Source organism: Melopsittacus undulatus, chromosome 12, assembly GCF_012275295.1.
Source record: "Melopsittacus undulatus isolate bMelUnd1 chromosome 12, bMelUnd1.mat.Z, whole genome shotgun sequence".
Classification (NCBI taxonomy): Eukaryota; Metazoa; Chordata; class Aves; order Psittaciformes; family Psittaculidae; genus Melopsittacus; species Melopsittacus undulatus.
Genome location: NC_047538.1, coordinates 11,771,149 through 11,790,491, shown reverse-complemented (window position 1 = coordinate 11,790,491; position 19,343 = coordinate 11,771,149). Strand labels below are relative to the sequence as shown.

General features: G+C 39.5%; 1 protein-coding gene across 2 annotated transcripts in view; it reads left to right on the top strand.

The window, feature by feature from the left end:
- The first annotated feature begins 1,471 nt into the window (after positions 1-1,471).
- Positions 1,472-19,343, top strand: part of CIT (citron rho-interacting serine/threonine kinase) — a 73,856-nt gene continuing 55,984 nt past the window's right edge. For both annotated transcript variants that reach the window (XM_034068322.1, XM_034068321.1), the window contains exons 1-9: positions 1,472-1,567; positions 2,514-2,655; positions 3,942-4,117; positions 5,442-5,543; positions 5,715-5,857; positions 6,808-6,901; positions 8,254-8,457; positions 9,785-9,938; positions 17,280-17,460. In XM_034068322.1, the coding sequence (XP_033924213.1) occupies positions 1,472-1,567; positions 2,514-2,655; positions 3,942-4,117; positions 5,442-5,543; positions 5,715-5,857; positions 6,808-6,901; positions 8,254-8,457; positions 9,785-9,938; positions 17,280-17,460 (1,292 nt within the window). The remainder of the gene's footprint in view (positions 1,568-2,513; positions 2,656-3,941; positions 4,118-5,441; positions 5,544-5,714; positions 5,858-6,807; positions 6,902-8,253; positions 8,458-9,784; positions 9,939-17,279; positions 17,461-19,343) is intronic.

Here is a 19,343-nt window from a genome sequence, read left to right as displayed (position 1 = left end):
AGCCAGTATTAGTGTAATTAAACTGGTTGCTGGATAGCAAAACATCGTGGTTTATGTCACTACACAGCAACCTGTTCATTTTTAAGGCACCCCACCCCCTAGCTCCTGTTAGCAGCTTTACATCCTGCCGGGATGCTGTGTGACAGTGACCTGTCCTCGGAATAGCACCTCGCGGTTTGCAGAACTGTGCTGTTTGCAGATAGCATCGATGTTTCGTGCTGCTGCTCCCCACTGACATCACTGCACGGATCCGCCGCGCAGCAAGGTCATGCTGCATTCCACGGCACATTCTGATGGATGGCACGTAGGCACTGTGGAGGGGATGCCGAGCTGGAGCGTTTCTCCGCTGCTCCCCTTGAAAGCCAATTACCTTGCGGATGAGTAACACGGCCGCATGTATCACACACGCACAAAAGGTCAAATACATTGCAGAAAAAAAGCTTAAGGCTTCTGAAAACATCTCTATTTTCCGGGGCTTAGCTGCTGCCAACTATGCCGTGTAGTCTATGGTTGAACCAGCTCCATCCAGAGCCATTAAGAATGAGTCATTTCTGTGTTTTAACCTCTGCCGAAGGCGCAAGGATTGAACAGAAGCAGCGCTAACCCGCAGGCCAAGCCGCAAACACTTCATGGAACCGGCAGCACCAGCACCCGGCAGCCGCCACCTGCTCCGCCCGAGCAGGGGCCGCCCCTCGCGGGCTCACCGCAGGCCCGGTGCGGAGGGGGGGACACCCCGGCCATGTCCTGTCCCGGTCCCCCGGGAGGCAGGCGGTTACAGCCGTTAACGGCCCCGCCCCTCCCACCGCCGTCCCCAAGGGTCCTCAGCCCTCCTCTAGGGACGTTGTGCGTCCTCATCACTGCGCTTCCTGCCAGCCCGGCCTGGCGATTGGCTGAGGCGGGTGGCGTCATCGGAAGTGCTCATTGCGGGGCACGCCCCTGGCTCCGTTCAAACCTGACTGGCGGTAAATTGGGGTGGAGGTGAGGGGAGTGCGGGGTGAGGGGGAGCGAGGGGCTGAGGGGGGAGCGAGGGGCTGAGGGGGGAGCGAGGGGCTGAGGGGGGAGCGAGGGGCTGAGGGGGGAGCGAGGGGCTGAGGGGGGAGCGAGGGGCTGAGGGGAGAGCGAGGGGCTGAGGGGGGAGCGAGGGGGGAGCGGGGCTGAGGGGGGAGCGAGGGGCTGAGGGGGAGCCAGGGGCTGAGGGGGGAGCGGGGCTGAGGGGGGAGCGGGGCTGAGGGGGGAGCGGGGCTGAGGGAGCCGCCGCCGTCGGGGCTCTCCGCGCTGTCACCATTCGTTCTCCCGCCGTTCCCAACACACTGCTCGTTCTAATAAATGCTGTTTCTGAGGAAATAAAAACCTTGTTCGTGTTATAGCCTCTCATCGCCTTGTTTTACCTCGAGTTAGCTGTTCAAGTACCTCCGCTTGAAAGCCCCCGTTCTGTTTTCAGGTGATCTTTTACACATGATAACCTGTAAAGATGCTGAAGTTTAAATGTGGTGCCCGAAATCCAGCAGAGGCTGGACCGATGGAGCCCATCACCAGCCGAATTTCTCGGCTGAATCTGCTCTTCCAGGTAAAGAGTGCTTGGCCTGGGATTAGCTGGGATTAATGCCTGTGTCCAGTGTATCAAAATACAGTATTGTTTGTATTTGTCCTTGAAACTGCACAATTTTCTCTCTCTCCTCTGCTCTCCTCATCTGCCACTTCAGCTTCTTACCATTTAATAACAGTTTGATAACAGTGTATGGTTCTTTGGAGGAAGGGGTAAAAGAAAGGGATAACTAGTTGGAGTTCAAAGTGTGCATCTACTTTGCACAAAGTTTGATGGACAGTTTATATACATAGAATCACAGAACGGTTTGGGTTGAAGGGACCTTACAATCATCCAGTTCCAACTCCCCTGCCATGTGCACCTCACACTAAACCATACCACCCAAGGCTCTGTCCAGCCTGGCCTTGAACACTGCCAGAGATCTGTAATAGTATAGCCTGAAGTGGATTTCCCTGCATGATGATGGAATTGCATTCTGTATCCTGTAATCTGCAGTTTTTCATGGGTGATGTAGCTGAGGGTTTTGCCCTGAGATGGATTTACCTAACCAGCTTCCATTTGATCACTGGAAGATTTGATCAGCAGCTTTTCCTTCTAGAGCTAATTTTGATACTGACTGCTTAAACTATTTATGCCATGAGAAAAACTCACATGGTACAGTGTCAAGGAAGAAGCCAGGGGGATCAGAGCCATGAGTAGGGCATAGATAATTTCTAGAAAGCTGTGATTTGAACTTTAATAATCTTTAAAGGATTGGTTTGTGTACAGGTGAAATACCTGTAGCAGCTATTACAGACAGATATAGTGAGTTGATATATTTACCTCTTCTGCATTGTTTGTCTGATTTCTGAAGTAGTGATTTTTAAATGAATAATATATAATCAGCTCTATACATATGTTATTGATTTGAAGCTTTTCATTGTTGTCTGAGACTCCATCTGCTGTTGCTTCCTTTTTTTTTTTCCAGGGGAAGCCACTCTTTGTAACTCAACAGCAGATGTCTCCTCTCTCCCGGGAAGGCATCCTTGATTCCTTATTCGTCCTTTTTGAAGAATGCAGAAACCCTGCTTTAATGAAAATTAAACACATTGGCAACTTTGTCAAGAAGTGTAAGTTTGTTTAGACTAATTGTCAGGTGCCATTTTAAAAGATAGTTCTTAATGTTTAAATCATACTTTAGTTGCTTTGAGTCATTAATGATTGTAACCCAGGTCTTTCAGCATCTGACTTTTTGTGGGCAGACTCAGTATGTGAAGGGGATCTTGGCAATCTCAGTGGAGTTTTGATCAGGTCCAAAAAGCTTTTAAAGTGTGGTGACTCGAATATGTGTCCTTCTTACTCTGCTATATACTAGGGGTTGACTGTATACTAGGATTGAGGGGTCCTTTCTTTGAAAGTGTCTATTACATTTAGCAGAGCTCTAAGTGCACACAATAGAAGGATGTCAGGAGTCCAGAGTAGGACAGTGACTAGAGGTATGAGGGAAAAAAGTTTTAGAAAGGAACTTGGTAATTATTAGCTCTTTCAGCCTGTTGTAGCCTTTGGATTCCATTTGTTATCCGAATTTTGCATGTGTAACTTGTAAATAGTGATTCTGTAAATCTGAAGCAGTATTGTAAATAGTGCTTCAGGGATACAATACTGGTGGTGTAAATATTCTACTGATAATGTGCTCAAATTCTTTCTGTGGGAAAGAGAAAAATTCATCATTTTTTCTATTAAGATATACTAGAAAGCTATTTGGTTTCAAGTAACTTTTCATGCCCTTTATGATAGTTCCATCCAATAGTTTCTAGATATTATTAGCAGAGAGTAATTTTCTGCTAGTCTGAAGAATTTTTAGAGCAATATCCTGTGAGCAGTTGGTTATCACACTGCCGTTTGAAACTAGTCCATGGAAAACTCGATGTCTCCGGTTATTTGTTAGAAAATAGACTAGTGCCTCCCACAGGCAGAGGGGGAAACCCTGCCACTTGACTCCGAGAACTCTGCTGGGTAAAGCCCTCCTATTTAGAGGTTAGACGTTGTATTGGTAAAGGAGAGTTGGAAAGAAATTAGAAACAAAAGAGACTATGAACCTATAATATTATGAATGGGGCAGAATTATGGTTGCTATGGGAACTCTCTTAACATTTCCTGATTCTTTTGTATGAGCCATATTTCAGTCTTAACTATGCATTAATGCAGTCTTTTTCTAGTTCTTATACATACTGTTGTGGTTTTGTTTTCTTTTTCTAAGATGCACATTTTGGAATGATTTCACATTTCTTGAGAGTGGAACTAAAAGTTGTTGGTTTTGTTTTTGTGGGTTTTTTTTTAATTCCCCAGTTTTGGTGGTGTGTTTGTTACGAAATGCCAGTTGGCCAAAGTAAAAATAAGTGTTTTATTTTTCTAGATGCAGAGACAATAGCTGAATTGAGGGAACTGCAACCTAGTGTGAAGGATTTTGAAGTGAAGAGTGTGGTTGGCTGTGGTCACTTTGCAGACGTAAAAGTAGTAAGAGAGAAAGCTACTGGTGATGTGTATGCTATGAAGGTGATGAGCAAGGAGTCCTTGTTGGCACAGGAGCACGTATGTATATTTTTCTGTTATGAGAGTAGAACAATAAAGTACACTTTGAACATTCTCTTTTTGTCACTACTATTAGAATTAAGTTAAAAGTGTGTCTTGGGATGGATCATCCTGCATTTCAGTGAAGTAATATAATTCTGTGCAGTTTTGCTGTATTAAAAAGCTATTGCCATGGACTTGAATCTATTGGGTGAGGTGCTATCCAACCCCAAAAATGGCCCTTGTCTTAAAGAACTTCCTAATTGTAAGGCAAGAAAAAACGGAGAAAATATTGGATCAGTATTGATCAGCTTGTTGATGGTTTGAATTTTCAGGCAATGTGTTCATTAAGTTTTTTGTTCTAAAGACCGACATAGAATGTCAGGAGTGGGTGTGAAGGCAAACTGTGGTGACTGGATTTTTATGGAGAGCCTCTCACTAGCTTGAGAAATGTGTTACTTGAGAACTTAAAAAAGGGATAATGGAGGTTGTGATCATAGTTTGGTGAGAAATAGAAGTTAATCTTTCACTGACATGAGTTGACAAGTAGGACAGAGATACTCCATGAAAGACCTTGTGAATTTATACAGCAGTATCTGCATCAGTTGTTCCCAATACATGATGCAGTTAGGTTGCTCCTGAGATTCCATAGCCTTGTTTGTGGCCTTCAGAAATTAAGATAAACTAAAATTGCTCTTGCTATGGCATAGGCTGACAGGAAGCAAAGTATGATACTACCCTCAATATGAGACTTGCTCAGTCTTGTTGAGTGTGGGTGAGTGAAATAGGGAATGTTGATCTAAATGAATGTGCAGTATCTCTGGTAATAAAATTAATTCCTTGTTCTGCCTGTGCATCTGAATAATTAAATAGCTGCTAGAGGATGATTTCAAGGAAGCCTTGTATTTTAATACTTTATAATGAATTTATTGCTGAGTTAGCTGTGAAACGCTACCCTGTAATTGCTCTAGTTTATTCTTGTCTGATTGTTTTGAGATCAGGTTTTTTTTTATTAGGGCCAGGCCAGATGAGGTCAACCAGTTGCATCCGAAACTGGTATGTTTCACCAGTTTGAAAGGGAAGCTGGCCTTTGTTGCAGGACTACTCAGTTGAAAGCAAGCTAGACAACAGAATTTGGAAGGAGAACAGAAAACACAAAACACAGGAGTAAAATTACCTTTTAAAGGTGCACATTACAAGGGAAAAGCTTTTAATAATTTCAGTGCAATTTTTTTTTTATGTGTGCCTTTGGCACAGACTCAAATTTTTCTAAACCAAGGAGATTCTAATGTATTCTAACTCATTTTTATAATGTTCTAACTGTTATAATTTCCTTTTCTTGTAGATGTCTTTTTTTGAAGAAGAACGCAGTATATTATCTCAGAGCACCAGCCCATGGATTCCACAGTTACAATATGCATTTCAAGACAAGAAGAGTCTCTACTTGGTAATGTCTAGTCTTTGTTTCTTTTCTCCTCTGATAAACATCTTTACTATTCTGTAAGTTTTCCCACATTACTTGCCACTGGTTGATATGTGTCCAATGTAATACGGAGAAGTTGAACAGAATATCTTTTCTATATATGAACTATATCTGTTCCTTTAAAATTTTATGTAGGTTATGGAGTATCAGCCTGGAGGGGACTTGCTGTCACTCTTAAACCGATATGAGGACCAACTAGATGAGAGTATGGTGCAGTTTTATCTTGCAGAGTTGGTTTTAGCCATTCACAGTGTCCATCAGATGGGTTATGTACACCGGTAGGTAAAGATTGCTTTGCATTGTGCATAATATGTGATCAGTATAATTCCATAAAACAGTGTTATGGAATGATGCATTCTTAGTTGGATTATATATATATATATATATATTCTATCCTCTTTCAGGTCAGTATTTCACATGCTTTATCAGAAGGGAAAATTAGAAAATTAATCATATTCCAACTCTAATTGTAGCTAAAGGCATTAACTTTGATGTAAAGTTCAAACTAACATCAAGAAAGCATTGTTACATATATTTTTGTGAGGCTTAGGAGAAAGAAGTCTTAATATTGCACTATAAAAAATTAAAATCTTTTCCAGAGATTGTTGCACCAATATTTTGGCAACAAATATTTTTGGGAAATTAATGTTACTGTTAAAACTTCTGGTGTGTGATTGGTGAGCAGGGCAGTAAAGGATCTCGGAGCAGTTAAATGTCACAGAGTTTTCTAAAGATCATCTCTAGGCTTGCAGGCTGTTACTGTATGTATTTTTATATCTTACTGATGTTTAATAAATTTATTCCATTCTGAAGCTTTGGAAATGTGAAGTATTTATGTTATGAAGTATTTATGCTGCACTTAGAGCATAGGCTGTGACCTTCTAATGCGATGGATATGAAAGATGTGTAGAATAAGTTGTGAAGAAATTTGGGATGAAAGCTACATAATATGTCACTGTAACTCAGTTAAAATGTAATCAGGGTGCAAACACCTTCTCTTTCCATTGTCTGTCAATAATTATTAACTTTCTGTGGCATAAGTGAGAACTTTACTACTTTCATATTTGCTTGGAAACAGAACAACAGTTGGAAATAAGACTCCCACTTGTTAATGTTTTATGCAACTGAGCACATGGCTGAGTGCAGCTGAATAGGGTTATCCTGTTATCTAGATATGACAGCTGGGAATGGTATGGAAAGGTACTGATTGCTTTCTTCTTGCTTACAGAGATATCAAACCAGAGAATGTTCTCATTGATCGAACAGGGCACATTAAGCTGGTGGACTTTGGGTCAGCTGCCAAAATGACAGCAAACAAAATGGTAATAATGTGGTTGGAAGCTTTGCCTATGGGTTGGTTAGTCCAGTCAAAAAAGGAAAACTAACATTTTATCTGTTCCTTGATTATACCAGGTTCTTCTGCCTTTCTTGTCCAATATGGAATCTATTCATAATGATATATTTCTATTTATGAATGGTTTTTCAAACATGAACTCAGGTATCTTTTGCAGCTCTCAGTAGATCTATATTTGCTTCCTACCATTTTAATACACTTACTTGTAAAGGCAGCTCTACTTTCTCATGGTGCTACACTGCATTACATTCTTCTAGGGATCCTTACAACTGTTCAGTGCTGTGTTTAAAGGAGGACATGGATTTATAATTGTTCATTATTGGACTGAACCCCTGTTGTTGTAACTAAGGTGGAACAGTTTTGAAGACTCGGGAGCTCTTGATTGAAATGAGTCACATTTCAACGTTCCCGGCTTTGCTCACCAGAAAGCACTCTATTCAAAGCTGTGAATCCGTTGAAGTTTTTTATAAGTTGCTTGTAAATTTAGGTAACTGCATACAAATTCGAGTGATAATTTGAAATTAAAATCTATCTAAGCGAGAACATGAAGTCCTACACCACATTCCTGTCTTGGTTTACAACTTTTTTTTGGTAGCATTTTCTTAGTATTGCAAATCTTAATATTTTGTTTTCCCTATTTCCTTTGCCTCTTCAGTACTTCATTGCATTGTCTTTTTCTTTTCATTTTTTTCTTCACATTATCATTTCAGTTATCTCAAGGTTTTTGTGTTAGTCTGCCTGCTTCTTTGTTTCAGTTTTTCATACCACTGCAAAAATGACTGCAGTTTTGGCTCCTGAATTATTTTTTCTAAGCACTCCAGAAATTTAAATACTAGTACTTCGCTGCCAATGAACACAAAGTAAAAGGTAGAGATGCCACAGAATGCAATGAGGGCAGGGAATATTTATATCTAAATTTGACCATTTTTGATACTTTGGCTCTGATGTCCCTGTTTGTACTAGTTGAAGCAGTAGTGCTAGAGTGTGTATACTGCTTAAAACATTAGTTTAGTAATTCTGTGGTTTTTAGAATGCTGTTTTTCTCCTTTAGCTGTTTGTACTTGCTAGTAACAGTTAGCTCTGATAATCTGACTCTTTTTACATCAAATAGCTTGCTTTCTGTTTGTTTACCAGCAGTTTCCTTAACCTTACACTTTTTTTGCTTAACAGCCTTGCTTAAATTTACTTACTTAAAATTCACTTAGAGGCCTGAAAATTGTGTCTTGTTTGAAAAAAGCAAATAAAAAAGATTTGTTTTATTATGAAGATTACAATGCACAGACAGTGCTATAAGTTCACTTGGTGTATCTTTGCATTTAGGTAAATGCCAAGCTACCTGTTGGCACTCCTGACTACATGGCACCAGAAATGCTAACAGGATTGAATGGGGATGGCAAAGCTTCATACGGTCTGGAATGCGACTGGTGGTCCCTGGGAGTCATTGCATATGAAATGATTTACGGGAGATCCCCCTTCACTGAAGGGACTTCAGCAAAAACCTTCAATAACATCATGAACTTCCAGGTAGGGAAAACTCCTTCCATGTTCTTGAGTAAAAAGGCTGTAACTAAATACTGTGGTTTTACAGTTGAGATAAAAAGCTTATGGATGTCTCTTACTTTGTCAAGTTCATAGAATATTCAGTCTGTATGCTTTATATTGTTTTTACATGTCTCTGTATTGTATGTCAAATGATTTTTGCTAACAGGTGTCATGAATTGCAAAGTTTTAACTGTCCTCTTAGGCAACTATAATTGTAACATGTGCAAAATAGTCTGAAAAAGGGATCAGAAGGATTAATTATGTATTCAGAAAATTTCTAATCTTACAAAGTGTTTCAGGGTAGTAAAGAGGCTATGAAGAGCTGCAGAAAGACTTGAGGATATTGACTGTCTGCATGATTAAAACATCATATGATATTTAGTTTAAATAAGTTTAAATGAATGTATATGAATGGAAAAGTATCCCAACTGTACCCAGTGGTGGGCTCAAGAACAGTATCTTGATTTTATAATTATGCAAATGTTAGTTTAGTTCTTAGTAACAGTCCAAAAAGCAGCACATAGAATGGTAGGAGGTAGCAGGAAAGAAAAAGGAAATAAAAAATCATGTGTAGCTTGAAGGAAGTCAACAAAGAGTGGTTGCCTATGATCTCTTCTAATATAGGAATTAGGGGCATCAAATGAAAGTAGGCAGCAATAACTGCTACAAACAGAAAAGGAAACTTCATATAGTACATTCTTATGCTGAGGAGCTCTTTGCTGTAAGTTTGCAGCTGCTGAATATTTATATGTGTTGAAAAAGTGACTAGAAAAAATCATAGAAGAATCTGTTGAGATCTGGCAATAGAATCATAGAATCCCAACCTGGTTTAGGTTGGAAGGGATCTTAAAGTTCATCCAGTTCCAGCCACCTGCCATGGGCAGGGACACCTTCCACTAGATCAGGTTGCTCCAAGCCCTGTCTAGCCTTGTCCTTGAACAGTTACAGGGGTGGAACACAAAGACCTCCCTGGTTCGGAAAAGCCTAAGCCACAAATCCAAGGGAGTTTGGGAGAATTTTCTGGAAAAGTGTCTTGTTTTCCTCTTCCATTTGTGTATGTCTTGGCCATTTTCAGCATAAGATGATGACCTGGGACTGCCATTTGTCTGATTAGGAATGGTTGTTCCTGTGTTATCTTTGCGGCAGTAAATACATATAAAAGCCTAACTGAAAAAAAATGCCCAATACTTTAATTTGTATGCTGTAAATATTTACCCACTCTGCCTGACATAGCATAATGAAAATTTTACTGTTGTGGGACTCTTTTCCTACTGAGCAGGAACCCTTTTCTTTCTTTCTTTCTTTGCAGAGATTTTTGAAGTTCCCAGAGGATGTGAAAGTTAGTAGTGAATTTCTTGATCTGGTCCAGAGCCTGCTCTGTGGGCAGAAGGAAAGGCTGGGTTATGAGGGACTCTGCTGCCATCCATTTTTTAATAAAATTGACTGGAACAGCATCCGTAACTGTAAGTAGAATAACACTGCATTTATAAACAATTCCTGTTGCTTTGGGTAACGTGAGTGTTTGTACAATGCGAATATTTAGGTGTGCTTGATCTGAATTGTTATTCATAATGAAACAGGGCTGTGTCCTGGAGCAGGTGTTTTTAACAAAACAATTCATTTTGGTTTCTGGATAGGATATGTTATCTCTCAGATAAAAATTGCAGGGTAAGATGAAGTTTAATACACTTCCATATGAATTTCTGATGCAATTGCCGTATTACTGCAAGCACTAGACTAGAAAATTGAAATGGTCCTTTCCATGTCCTTCCTTGGATTAAAATGCATCAGTATGTTCTTTCAGGCCTTTTCCACCTCAGTTTACTTAATTTTGGCTTAATCTCATTATTTTTTGTTGAATCTTCAGTTTTCTCTTTCAATGCTTGTGGTTCAACATCATTTGAGTTGTTATTTGTTTTGTGTGTTTTGTTGGGTGTTAGCTCCTATAGGTGGTGATATGTCAGTGGTCATTCTATAGGGACACTGGAGTTTTTTCTCAAGCTTAATTTGTCAAATAGATGACTCATTTTTATTGACAAAAAACCATTAATTCCACTAGGAATAGAATAAAACCACTGAAGCAGATAATTTTCTCCGCACTATGGAAGCACTGGAATTCAGTATTTGGAAGTACTGAGGCACCAGCATCATGGCAAAAGCAAGTCTTCCACAGATTGTCAATGAACAATGTATGAGAACCTGAGTGGTGCTGGATAGTATTTGAGATTATTTGGACTGTAAGGTTATCTGGGCAGGGAACATGTCTGTGTTATATTCTTTATCCAGTATGCCGTAAGAGCAATGACTGCGCCATTTTCATGATAAATTGCTAAGCCGATGCTTCTACTTTTGATGACTATCTCAGCACTTCAGCTGTCAGCTCCACAGAATATTTACTCACTTTTCTGTTGATTCATTAATTTTGAACTTGTGGAGCTGCTCTTCTGTTAAATTCCGTTGTTTCTGCCCTTTGAGAGGCATTGAGGCTTGAATCTTTTCCATCATTTTATCATACATTTCCCAGACTTCAGCTCTTTCTGCCTTCTTTCCCCAGAGCCCTGCCTGAGCCACCAGTTTCCATTTCTGAAACTTTTGCTTGGCATTTGTATCATATTATCTCAGACATGGAAAAAAAATAGCATGTGAGCATGAGTTGTGGTGTTTCCTTGGCAATTGTCTGTCCAGTATTCACACAACTGCATAAGTTAATGGGGTGTTTTGTCATTTCATGTGGCAGCAGTGATACTGATGGAAAGCTGTCTGGCAGCTCTGATGTCATTACAATGTTGAAAGAAATCATTTGGGATTTAAAAATCCCCTTTCTGTCTGGAGCTGGCCAGTGGATTGCATCATTCCCTGTAATATCCGGACCTACCTACTGTGAAGATTCATGTAGTTTTGACCCCTGACTTCGTTGTTATGTCTCATACTTCATAAAACTCTACTGTATCTAGCACAAAACACAGCAGTCTTCTATCTCTTAGCAGCAGATTCAATGTATCTCCTATTGCTTTGCTCTCTGCAGTGGTTCTCCATTTGCTGGTTTATTCAGAGCACTGTCACTGTCATCCTGTTCAAAACCATTGTTGGGTTTGACCCAGGCTTTCTAAAAGCTAAAGGTTTCTTTCTTATCTTGACCTCTGCTAGTGGTGTTTAACTGGAGCAGTGGCAGCCTAAGAAGATAAGGAAACTTGTGAGTTCTGGAAAAGGTCACAGGATTTAGATTTACATTAAAGAATCTCACTCCTTGAAGTTAACCTGGTCAAAGTTTTGGGTATGGCATGGACTTGGGGATCTGAAAGTTCTTTTCTGACTTGTGATTGCTAAATAAATTCTGCATCAGCACAATCAGACTTTCTTCTGGTCTATAAAAGTAATGATGTTATTTCTATTACAGACTGAGAAAGGCAGGGAAAAAATTGGTACCCTTGCCTTGCAGGTATTCAAATTGTCATGCTGGGAGCTCCAGGATAACAGTTCTTAATGCACCGATTTTGGTTAAGAAGGTGTCATTAAGAGGCTTTTCAGTGTTACATTTTGTTGTTATGGTAACCTATGAAACACTTGACTTTTCAGTAGCCCCCTTCCCAAAAGGTAGTTGCCTCTAAAAAAGCTCCCAGCTTCCTTGGTTGAAGTAGCATGTATCTGTAGAGGCACCTCTTCAATTACAAAAATAAAATCTAACCGTTAAACATAAGGTCAGGTTTAACTGAATCTGTGTCAACAGCTAATCTTCCCCTACCTTGGAGTATTGTACTGAAACTTATTTATAGATTCTCCTCTCTGCATTTGTTGTTTTCTGCTATTCAATGACTTCTAAAGCTTATAAAAAAACCAAACCAGACACCACCACCTCCCTAAAAAAAAAGAGAAAAAAACTTTGGAGAGGTTGTGTTGATTTACTTGACAGAATTTTCTGACAATGGGATGGAATATATCTACCTAGAGTAAACATATTTATGTCTGTGTTTCAGCTACATGATCAGCATTTTAACTGGAAAGTTGATAACAGAACTTTGAGTACTTGCTAAGTATCTAAAGCTGGAGGTAGAGAATAGGGGAATGACGTACTTGAGTTCTGAGTGAAAAGGTTGCATTGTATATAATTTGGGTACTTTTTTAATCACCTTTGTTGTTTAAAATCCATAAATTCCATCAGCTGTTTAATTTGGAACCAAAAATCTGCCTGCTGAGAGGTGGTCAGAAGACTTTTATTGTCATCTAAGCAGTATATACATATAGCAAAAAGAACCTTCATTTTAAGAACTGTTTTGTAACTGCAGTCCAAAAGGTCTTGAAAATGGAATGGCGTATTTGGACTTGCATGAGGGAACTATGTATATGAGGAAAAAAAAGAACGAATGTCTTGTGCAAACAGAAGAACTTGAGAAAGTGTTGAAGACTGATTGTTAGGGCATATGTTCTGCTATTAAACAGGTAGGAACACAAATCTCATTGTTTGTAAGTCCAGGATTCTTCCTTATCCTCAGGAACCCAGAGTTGTCATTCATGGTTAAACACTGTGATGTTTCATTTAAATGAAAATGTGTTGACTTGTTTCTATAAGTGGAGATCACTTTCGTGCCAGCTTGAAGATCGCTTTTATGTATATGCTGGATCATCATCTTGACAGAACAGTAAAGATGTTAAGATAATATTATATATATTGGTTACAACCAGTATAATGCCTTTTTATTTATGTATTTATTTATTTATTTTTATTTTAAGTGGTCTTAGAGAAAACATCCTTGAATTACTTTTTATTTCCCATTTCTTCCATAACACATTACTCACATAGGCCTCTTAAAGCCTGATGAAGGGTAATGCCTAACCTATTGCGTGGATACTTTCCTCAGAAGGCATATATAGATCACCTTGCAGATCAAGAAAAGACACATTTTTATTCTTCAGAAACGTTGTGTATTTCCTTTCAGTTTCCTATTTCAGTCTTTCAGTGTCCCTGGGGAAATGCAGTATCTCTTTTCTGAATTTGCATGAAAATATTTTGAAAGGATGGAGAGACCTGATTAAGGCAATGTTCCTTGAACTACTCATAAATACGTACCCTCAAAACCAAAAGCAGCTTCTTTTTCATACAGACATTTTCTCTAATCCTAATGATAAACCAGTTACAGAACTGCAGTGCATGTGTGCTGGAGTTTGCTGCTTTCTTTTTTCTCTTAAACTTAGCAACCTACAACACCCCCTTTTCCTCTGAAAGTCATTCTTTGGAACAGATGGAAGAGGGTTACATCCTTCCACAAGTGGGGAGGTATCTAGGCAAGCAATGGGCTTTTTTAAAACATGCAGTTCTCTACAAGATACTTTAAATGGTAAATAGAACATATATGTTTGTTTGTAACATCGGAAACAAAAGGAAGTCTTTATACCCAACCAGTTTGTATGAATAGAAGCATCAGGTTTACTGTCTTTTTGAGTAATCATTTTGCCTCCTCTTTGGGAGGGGGTGAGCCTGGAAAACATGCAGATTTTTCACCTTGTCGGATGGGATGGCATGGTTTTAACATTTAGTTCAGGGTTTTAACATTTAGAGGCTTGTCTTGACCTCTCCTAAAGGATTCTTCCCTTTAAAGAAGTAACTGGTAAGCATGTCAGTGTATTTCCATTCACCAATCTGCATCTTGATCTGAAAATAATATAGCTGTGTGACAGTTCTTTGATTTTAAGCAAGAAATAATAATTTAACTAGATACCATGACACCCATGTTTGAAAAAACAATTACTTCTCTGTTTTAGCTAGTTTTTTTACAAGACTACTGTTTATTCTGTAGATATTTTGAACATTAGACAAAGGACTCCCTAGTCGTAGGAATAAAGGAATATAAAGAAGCTACCAAATTAAAAAACCCCAGAGTGGATCTAGCTTTTTTTCTTTGAAGAAATTCCCTCTTACTCCTAAGTGAGTCTTTTTCCAGGGTCCTAGAACTTCTGAAGAAGTTCTCCTTCTCAGTTACCGTTGGCAGTTCAGAACTACTTAACATCTAGAGGTATTTCTGTTGAATGACTGCTTTTTAGAAGTTTTCTTTTTAGTTGCTACTGTTTCTTGGTACAACTGTTGTAACAAGGTTATGCTGCAAAGTTGCAGAGTTTTTGGACTGTTAGTCATGGATTTACAGGGAATGCAAACTCGAGGGCAAATGATTTTTCAGTATTTTTCAATCCAATATTCACAATTTCTCCACTGTTCACATAGTTTATTGAACATTAGAAGAAACTGTGGTGTTAAACATTGTGCTTTGTAAACTAAGTTCCTGCCAGCCCCAAAGGTTTGCTCTGTCTCTGATTCAGTTTTATCTTTGTGTATCCACTGTTCTTCTATTGAATGCCTTTCCTCTTTGTATGTGCATGCTGATCTTAGGCATATTTATGTTATATTTTCTTTTATGCGTATGGCTTGACTAGGAATTCTTATTGTTGATAAGGGGAAAGTCTTTATTTTTCATTGCAAGGACTTGGAGATGACTTTTAAGATCATCTTAGCTAATTTCTGGTGAGAAGTAAGGCACTAGATCTCTCTTTCAAAGATGAAGTTATCTGTCAGGATCTGAGCAGTATATAACCTGATGTTAGACCATTCTAAGAAGGCAGTTAAGTTGCACTTTGCTACCTCTTTAAGAAAGATTCTAGACTTCCCCAGACAAAGTGAAGAGATTTTGCTGTTTTCTCTATTACTTCACTTCACAGACAGTATCTTCACAGTCTTCATAGCCAATGTACACCCCCCCCCCCCCAGTAACCCCTTCCTCCAAGAGGATAGGCAAAGTTCTTTCAGCAGAGGTCCTAAACTAAAAAATAATTCCCAAACTTCTCCTTCTCTGCTATGAATTAACTATAACTTGGGTTTATATTTACATTGAAGATGATATACTTACTGACTGGTTTCTGTTGCTTCTCTGGTTTTAATCAGGAAGAGCATATAAAAGAGTGGCTGGATGCTATCCTGACATTAAGTGAATTTAAAAAAAACCCCACAGATACTAATAAACAATCTGTGTTCCAAAATCATGTTTACAGTACAGAAATGTCAGCTTTATATTGGATCTAAATTTATATTATAACCAATAAACCAGCAGAAATTAATAAATTAATGCTATTGACAGAAAATGGAAATGTTCTGGAGCCAGTCAGTAAAACTGCTTACTCCAGAACCTATTTAATTTGTGTATTTTCCCCATTTATCTCATTCTAATGTACTTGGAACTGCTGTACGTGAGCAGCATCCTATCTGCTTCATGGAATTTCTTCTCAGTTCCTTGCTTTGGAGCCGCGTCAGAATGGCTCCTTGGGGAGCTGCTTACAAAGCCTGCATGTGCACTTGTGATTTACCAGTTTATACAGACAGATTCCTTATTTTTGGGGGCTGTTAATGCTGGTTTGGTGGGTAGTTGAAGCATGCATTTGTTTAGAGAACGAAGAGTTAAAAAGCGGGCTGGGAAAGGCTTTGGCAACCTAGAGGGAGCCAGCAAGCTCCAGCCCTGACTCATTCTGCCCTGTCAGTCAGATAAGCCTCAGCATCTGTCACGACTGCAGGCAGGTAGGGTTAAACTCTGAGCATGCAGAGAGTGAGGAGCAGGGAGCCTGCACTGCAGGGGTTGTAATGTTTGTTCCCGGTTCCTCAATTCTCATCAGCCCTTCAGCTACAGTAGATCTATACTGGAGCCATGGTAACGGTTTTAGCACACTACACTTCCATCAGCTTGTGACAATGGGCTGTGTTCTAGTTGCTGACTGAAGAGCTGTCTCCTTTATAGAGTAAAGAAGAGATTAGTAGATTTGCAGTGAGAGAGGACCCGAGTGATGAAATAACTTAAAAAAACCCAAAACCAGCCCTTTTAGAAAATGTGATTTAATGAGGCAGGAATTGCACAGCAGGTTTTTGCATTCATTCCTTTCACACACATAGCCGAGCCAGCAGGTAGCTTGGGTGCTGCACATCATTGAGAAGAACTTGTTCTTTTGTTCTGCTGGTTAATTAAACTGAAGCAAACATGAGAAAACCAGGTGAAATGAAACAACTGCTTAACAAGTTAAATGGTATCGATTTAGAAATTATAGTAAGAAATACATTCCTGCTATTTATACCCCTCTTCAGAGCTGATTGTATCGGAGCCAGACTGCAGTGGTGTCCTGACAAGAGTTCCAGATCTTTAGCAAGCTGTATAGAGAAATAAAATCTCACAGATATTTCTTCCCTTCCTAAAGACCAATTAGTTTCTGGTAGCTGTAGTTTATTAGAATTGTCCAGGAGAAAGACCAGTTTGCTGTTGATTAGAAGCTTATGCTGGGAGGATTCTTGGTAGTATTAAAGGTTAAAGGTATCCCTTAGCTGACTAGCAAAGGATCAGGCTATGTTCTCATGTAGTGTCACTAATTGCATAGGTTGGAGACGATTTCTATATGAATCAGAACGGGATTACTTTCAGCTATATCACAGTACTGATTTTCTTAGCCTGATGATTTGATTTGATTCCATGTATGTGTTTAAAAAACCAAAACCTAATCTGAAAAAAACTCACCCCAAACCCAACAATCTCAAATCCCCATCCTAAACCCCAGTTTAATCAGTGTGGGAGACACTCTGCCTGCAGAGTGGTAGCCATGTTGGTAGATTAAGGGTTAATCTCTTGTTGCTGTAATACATTGGAGAGCAGCAGCTCAGTCTGCTTGTGTTAGCAAGATTAAAAGCAGGAGCTGCAGTGCCATTGCGAGCACTGAATGAGTGGGACTGTTGCAGAGTGAACTGTAGCTGAATTTTGTCTTTTCTTCTTGCTTTTTTTCACCAGCTCCTCCCCCCTTCGTTCCTACTCTCAAGTCTGATGATGACACCTCAAATTTTGATGAACCAGAGAAGAATTCGCGGGTTTTATCCTCTACGCGCCAGTTGAACCCAGCAGGTTTCTCGGGTGAAGATCTGCCGTTTGTGGGGTTTTCATTCATCAAGGCATTGGGGATCCTCAAATCAGAGTAAGTAGGAATTATTGCTTAGGTAGATTGCTTAGGACCGTTGGAAAAAATGTGAAGGTTTGTTACAGTGGGGATGGTGTGTGTGAGGAAAAGCTGTTTTAACTGGCCTGTACTCTGCTGTAGGGAAGCTGCCAGATTCTGGCTGGATCTGTTGCTACTGTGGCTTGTGCCTGTCCTACTGTTTTGTGATTATTTCTGGGATGAGGGGGAGGGAATGGAATGGAAAGATTGATTCTAAACCAGTTACTGTTAAAATTGTTCAAATACTTTCAGTCAGTTATTGCTGTTAACCAGAGAGCAGTAGGTGATTGCATTTCTGATATTGCAGATCCCTGAAAGAATGAGAATACTGAGGAGTTCAGAGATGGAAAAGGGGGTGTGTGTTATTTTATTGGGTCAGAGAGTGGGCACCAAGTGCTGGGGATGTATAAGGCTGAATCAGTGATCCACAGAAATGGAGCTCCTCTAATCTGGGAATGTGCAGTGATGGGTCAGTGAAGAAGAGAAGGATCTTCATGGCAGCTGACTGTGTGCTGTTAGGTCAAGTTAAATATGAATACTGGATGTTGCTGTATTTTGTGTTAAGACAGTGGAGATTTAGATGGAGTATGCAGGGTATGTGTCTGTGGAGGGAGGTAAAGATCTAGAAAAAGTGGATTTCAGTTGAAAGAATACATGCTTTCTGAGAGAATGCAGTCGGAGAAAAAGAAGATTATAAATAGTGTGGTATAAACCATTTGGTGTTGTGGGTGGTTAGTTTCTTATGACAGAGCTCTTGAAAAAGTATTAGTACAGTAGGTTGAGTTACGAAGTCCTTCCATCAGTATCATGAGGCCTCTCAGGAATGCAATGGCTTTAGCTGGGTTAGTGACTCAATGCACTCCAAGGTGCTGTGTTTTTGTGCCAGCCATCGTTCACTGCTGCTCATTAGTTCCCTTCAGGGACTTCGTTGTCAATCTGCCTTAATCAAGTTTTCATGTTTTTGTCATATTGGTTGTGATAGTTGCTCTGTGGTAAGTGTGTAACCAAATCTGGTGATACTGTTGACATCTTTGATCTTGCCCACACTATGAATCAAGGTTATGTGCTGGTTATGCCAATAATAAAAAGGGAATCTTTGACTGTCTCTCCTCAGCAGAGTTGCTTTGATGACAAAAGAGGAAGGAAGGGAGAGGAAATAAAACCCCTTCAAAGTATTCTTTTACTTATCTAATTATCAAATTATTATCTAATATTGAAATGATCTAATATTGTCAGCAGAATTAGGAAAATGGAATGTTTTATTTGTAGATCCTGGGGTTAAAAATCTATTGATTTAGAAGTGAAATAACTTACGGCATTACGTTTTCTGCCTGGGAGCTGCAATCCATCTATCAAACCTACATGACCATTCACGTAACAGTCAGAAGAGGCTCAACAGTGACCATATATATATATGGTAAAAATGTGTATGTAATTAGTCCCAGGACTAGAACTGATGAGGAGGTGAGGTAAAGTCCCAGGATCAGTGGTGTAACTATGCTGGAGGTTGAAGGCTGAAAAGTAATGCAGATGTAGCAGGTGGATTAATGTGTTTCTTTGTGGACCTCGTACTGAAAATGACTATTGAACTTACATTTGAATTCTGGTAATCGATGAGAAGAGGTACAGCAAACAAATAGAGATTAATGTGCTCTGGAGAAATTTTGACTGAAGTAAAATCTCTGCTTGGTGTGGCCTGTTTTCTCCTGAGCTGGAACAGAAAGACATCATGTACTTCATTTTCCCCAGAATAAATTTTAATAGAAGTAGATCTCAGTTTCTTTTTTTTTCTTTTTTTTCTTTCCTTTTTTTTGAATAAGTTGTTTATAAATGCACTTTGATTTATTTTTTTTTTCAGTAAA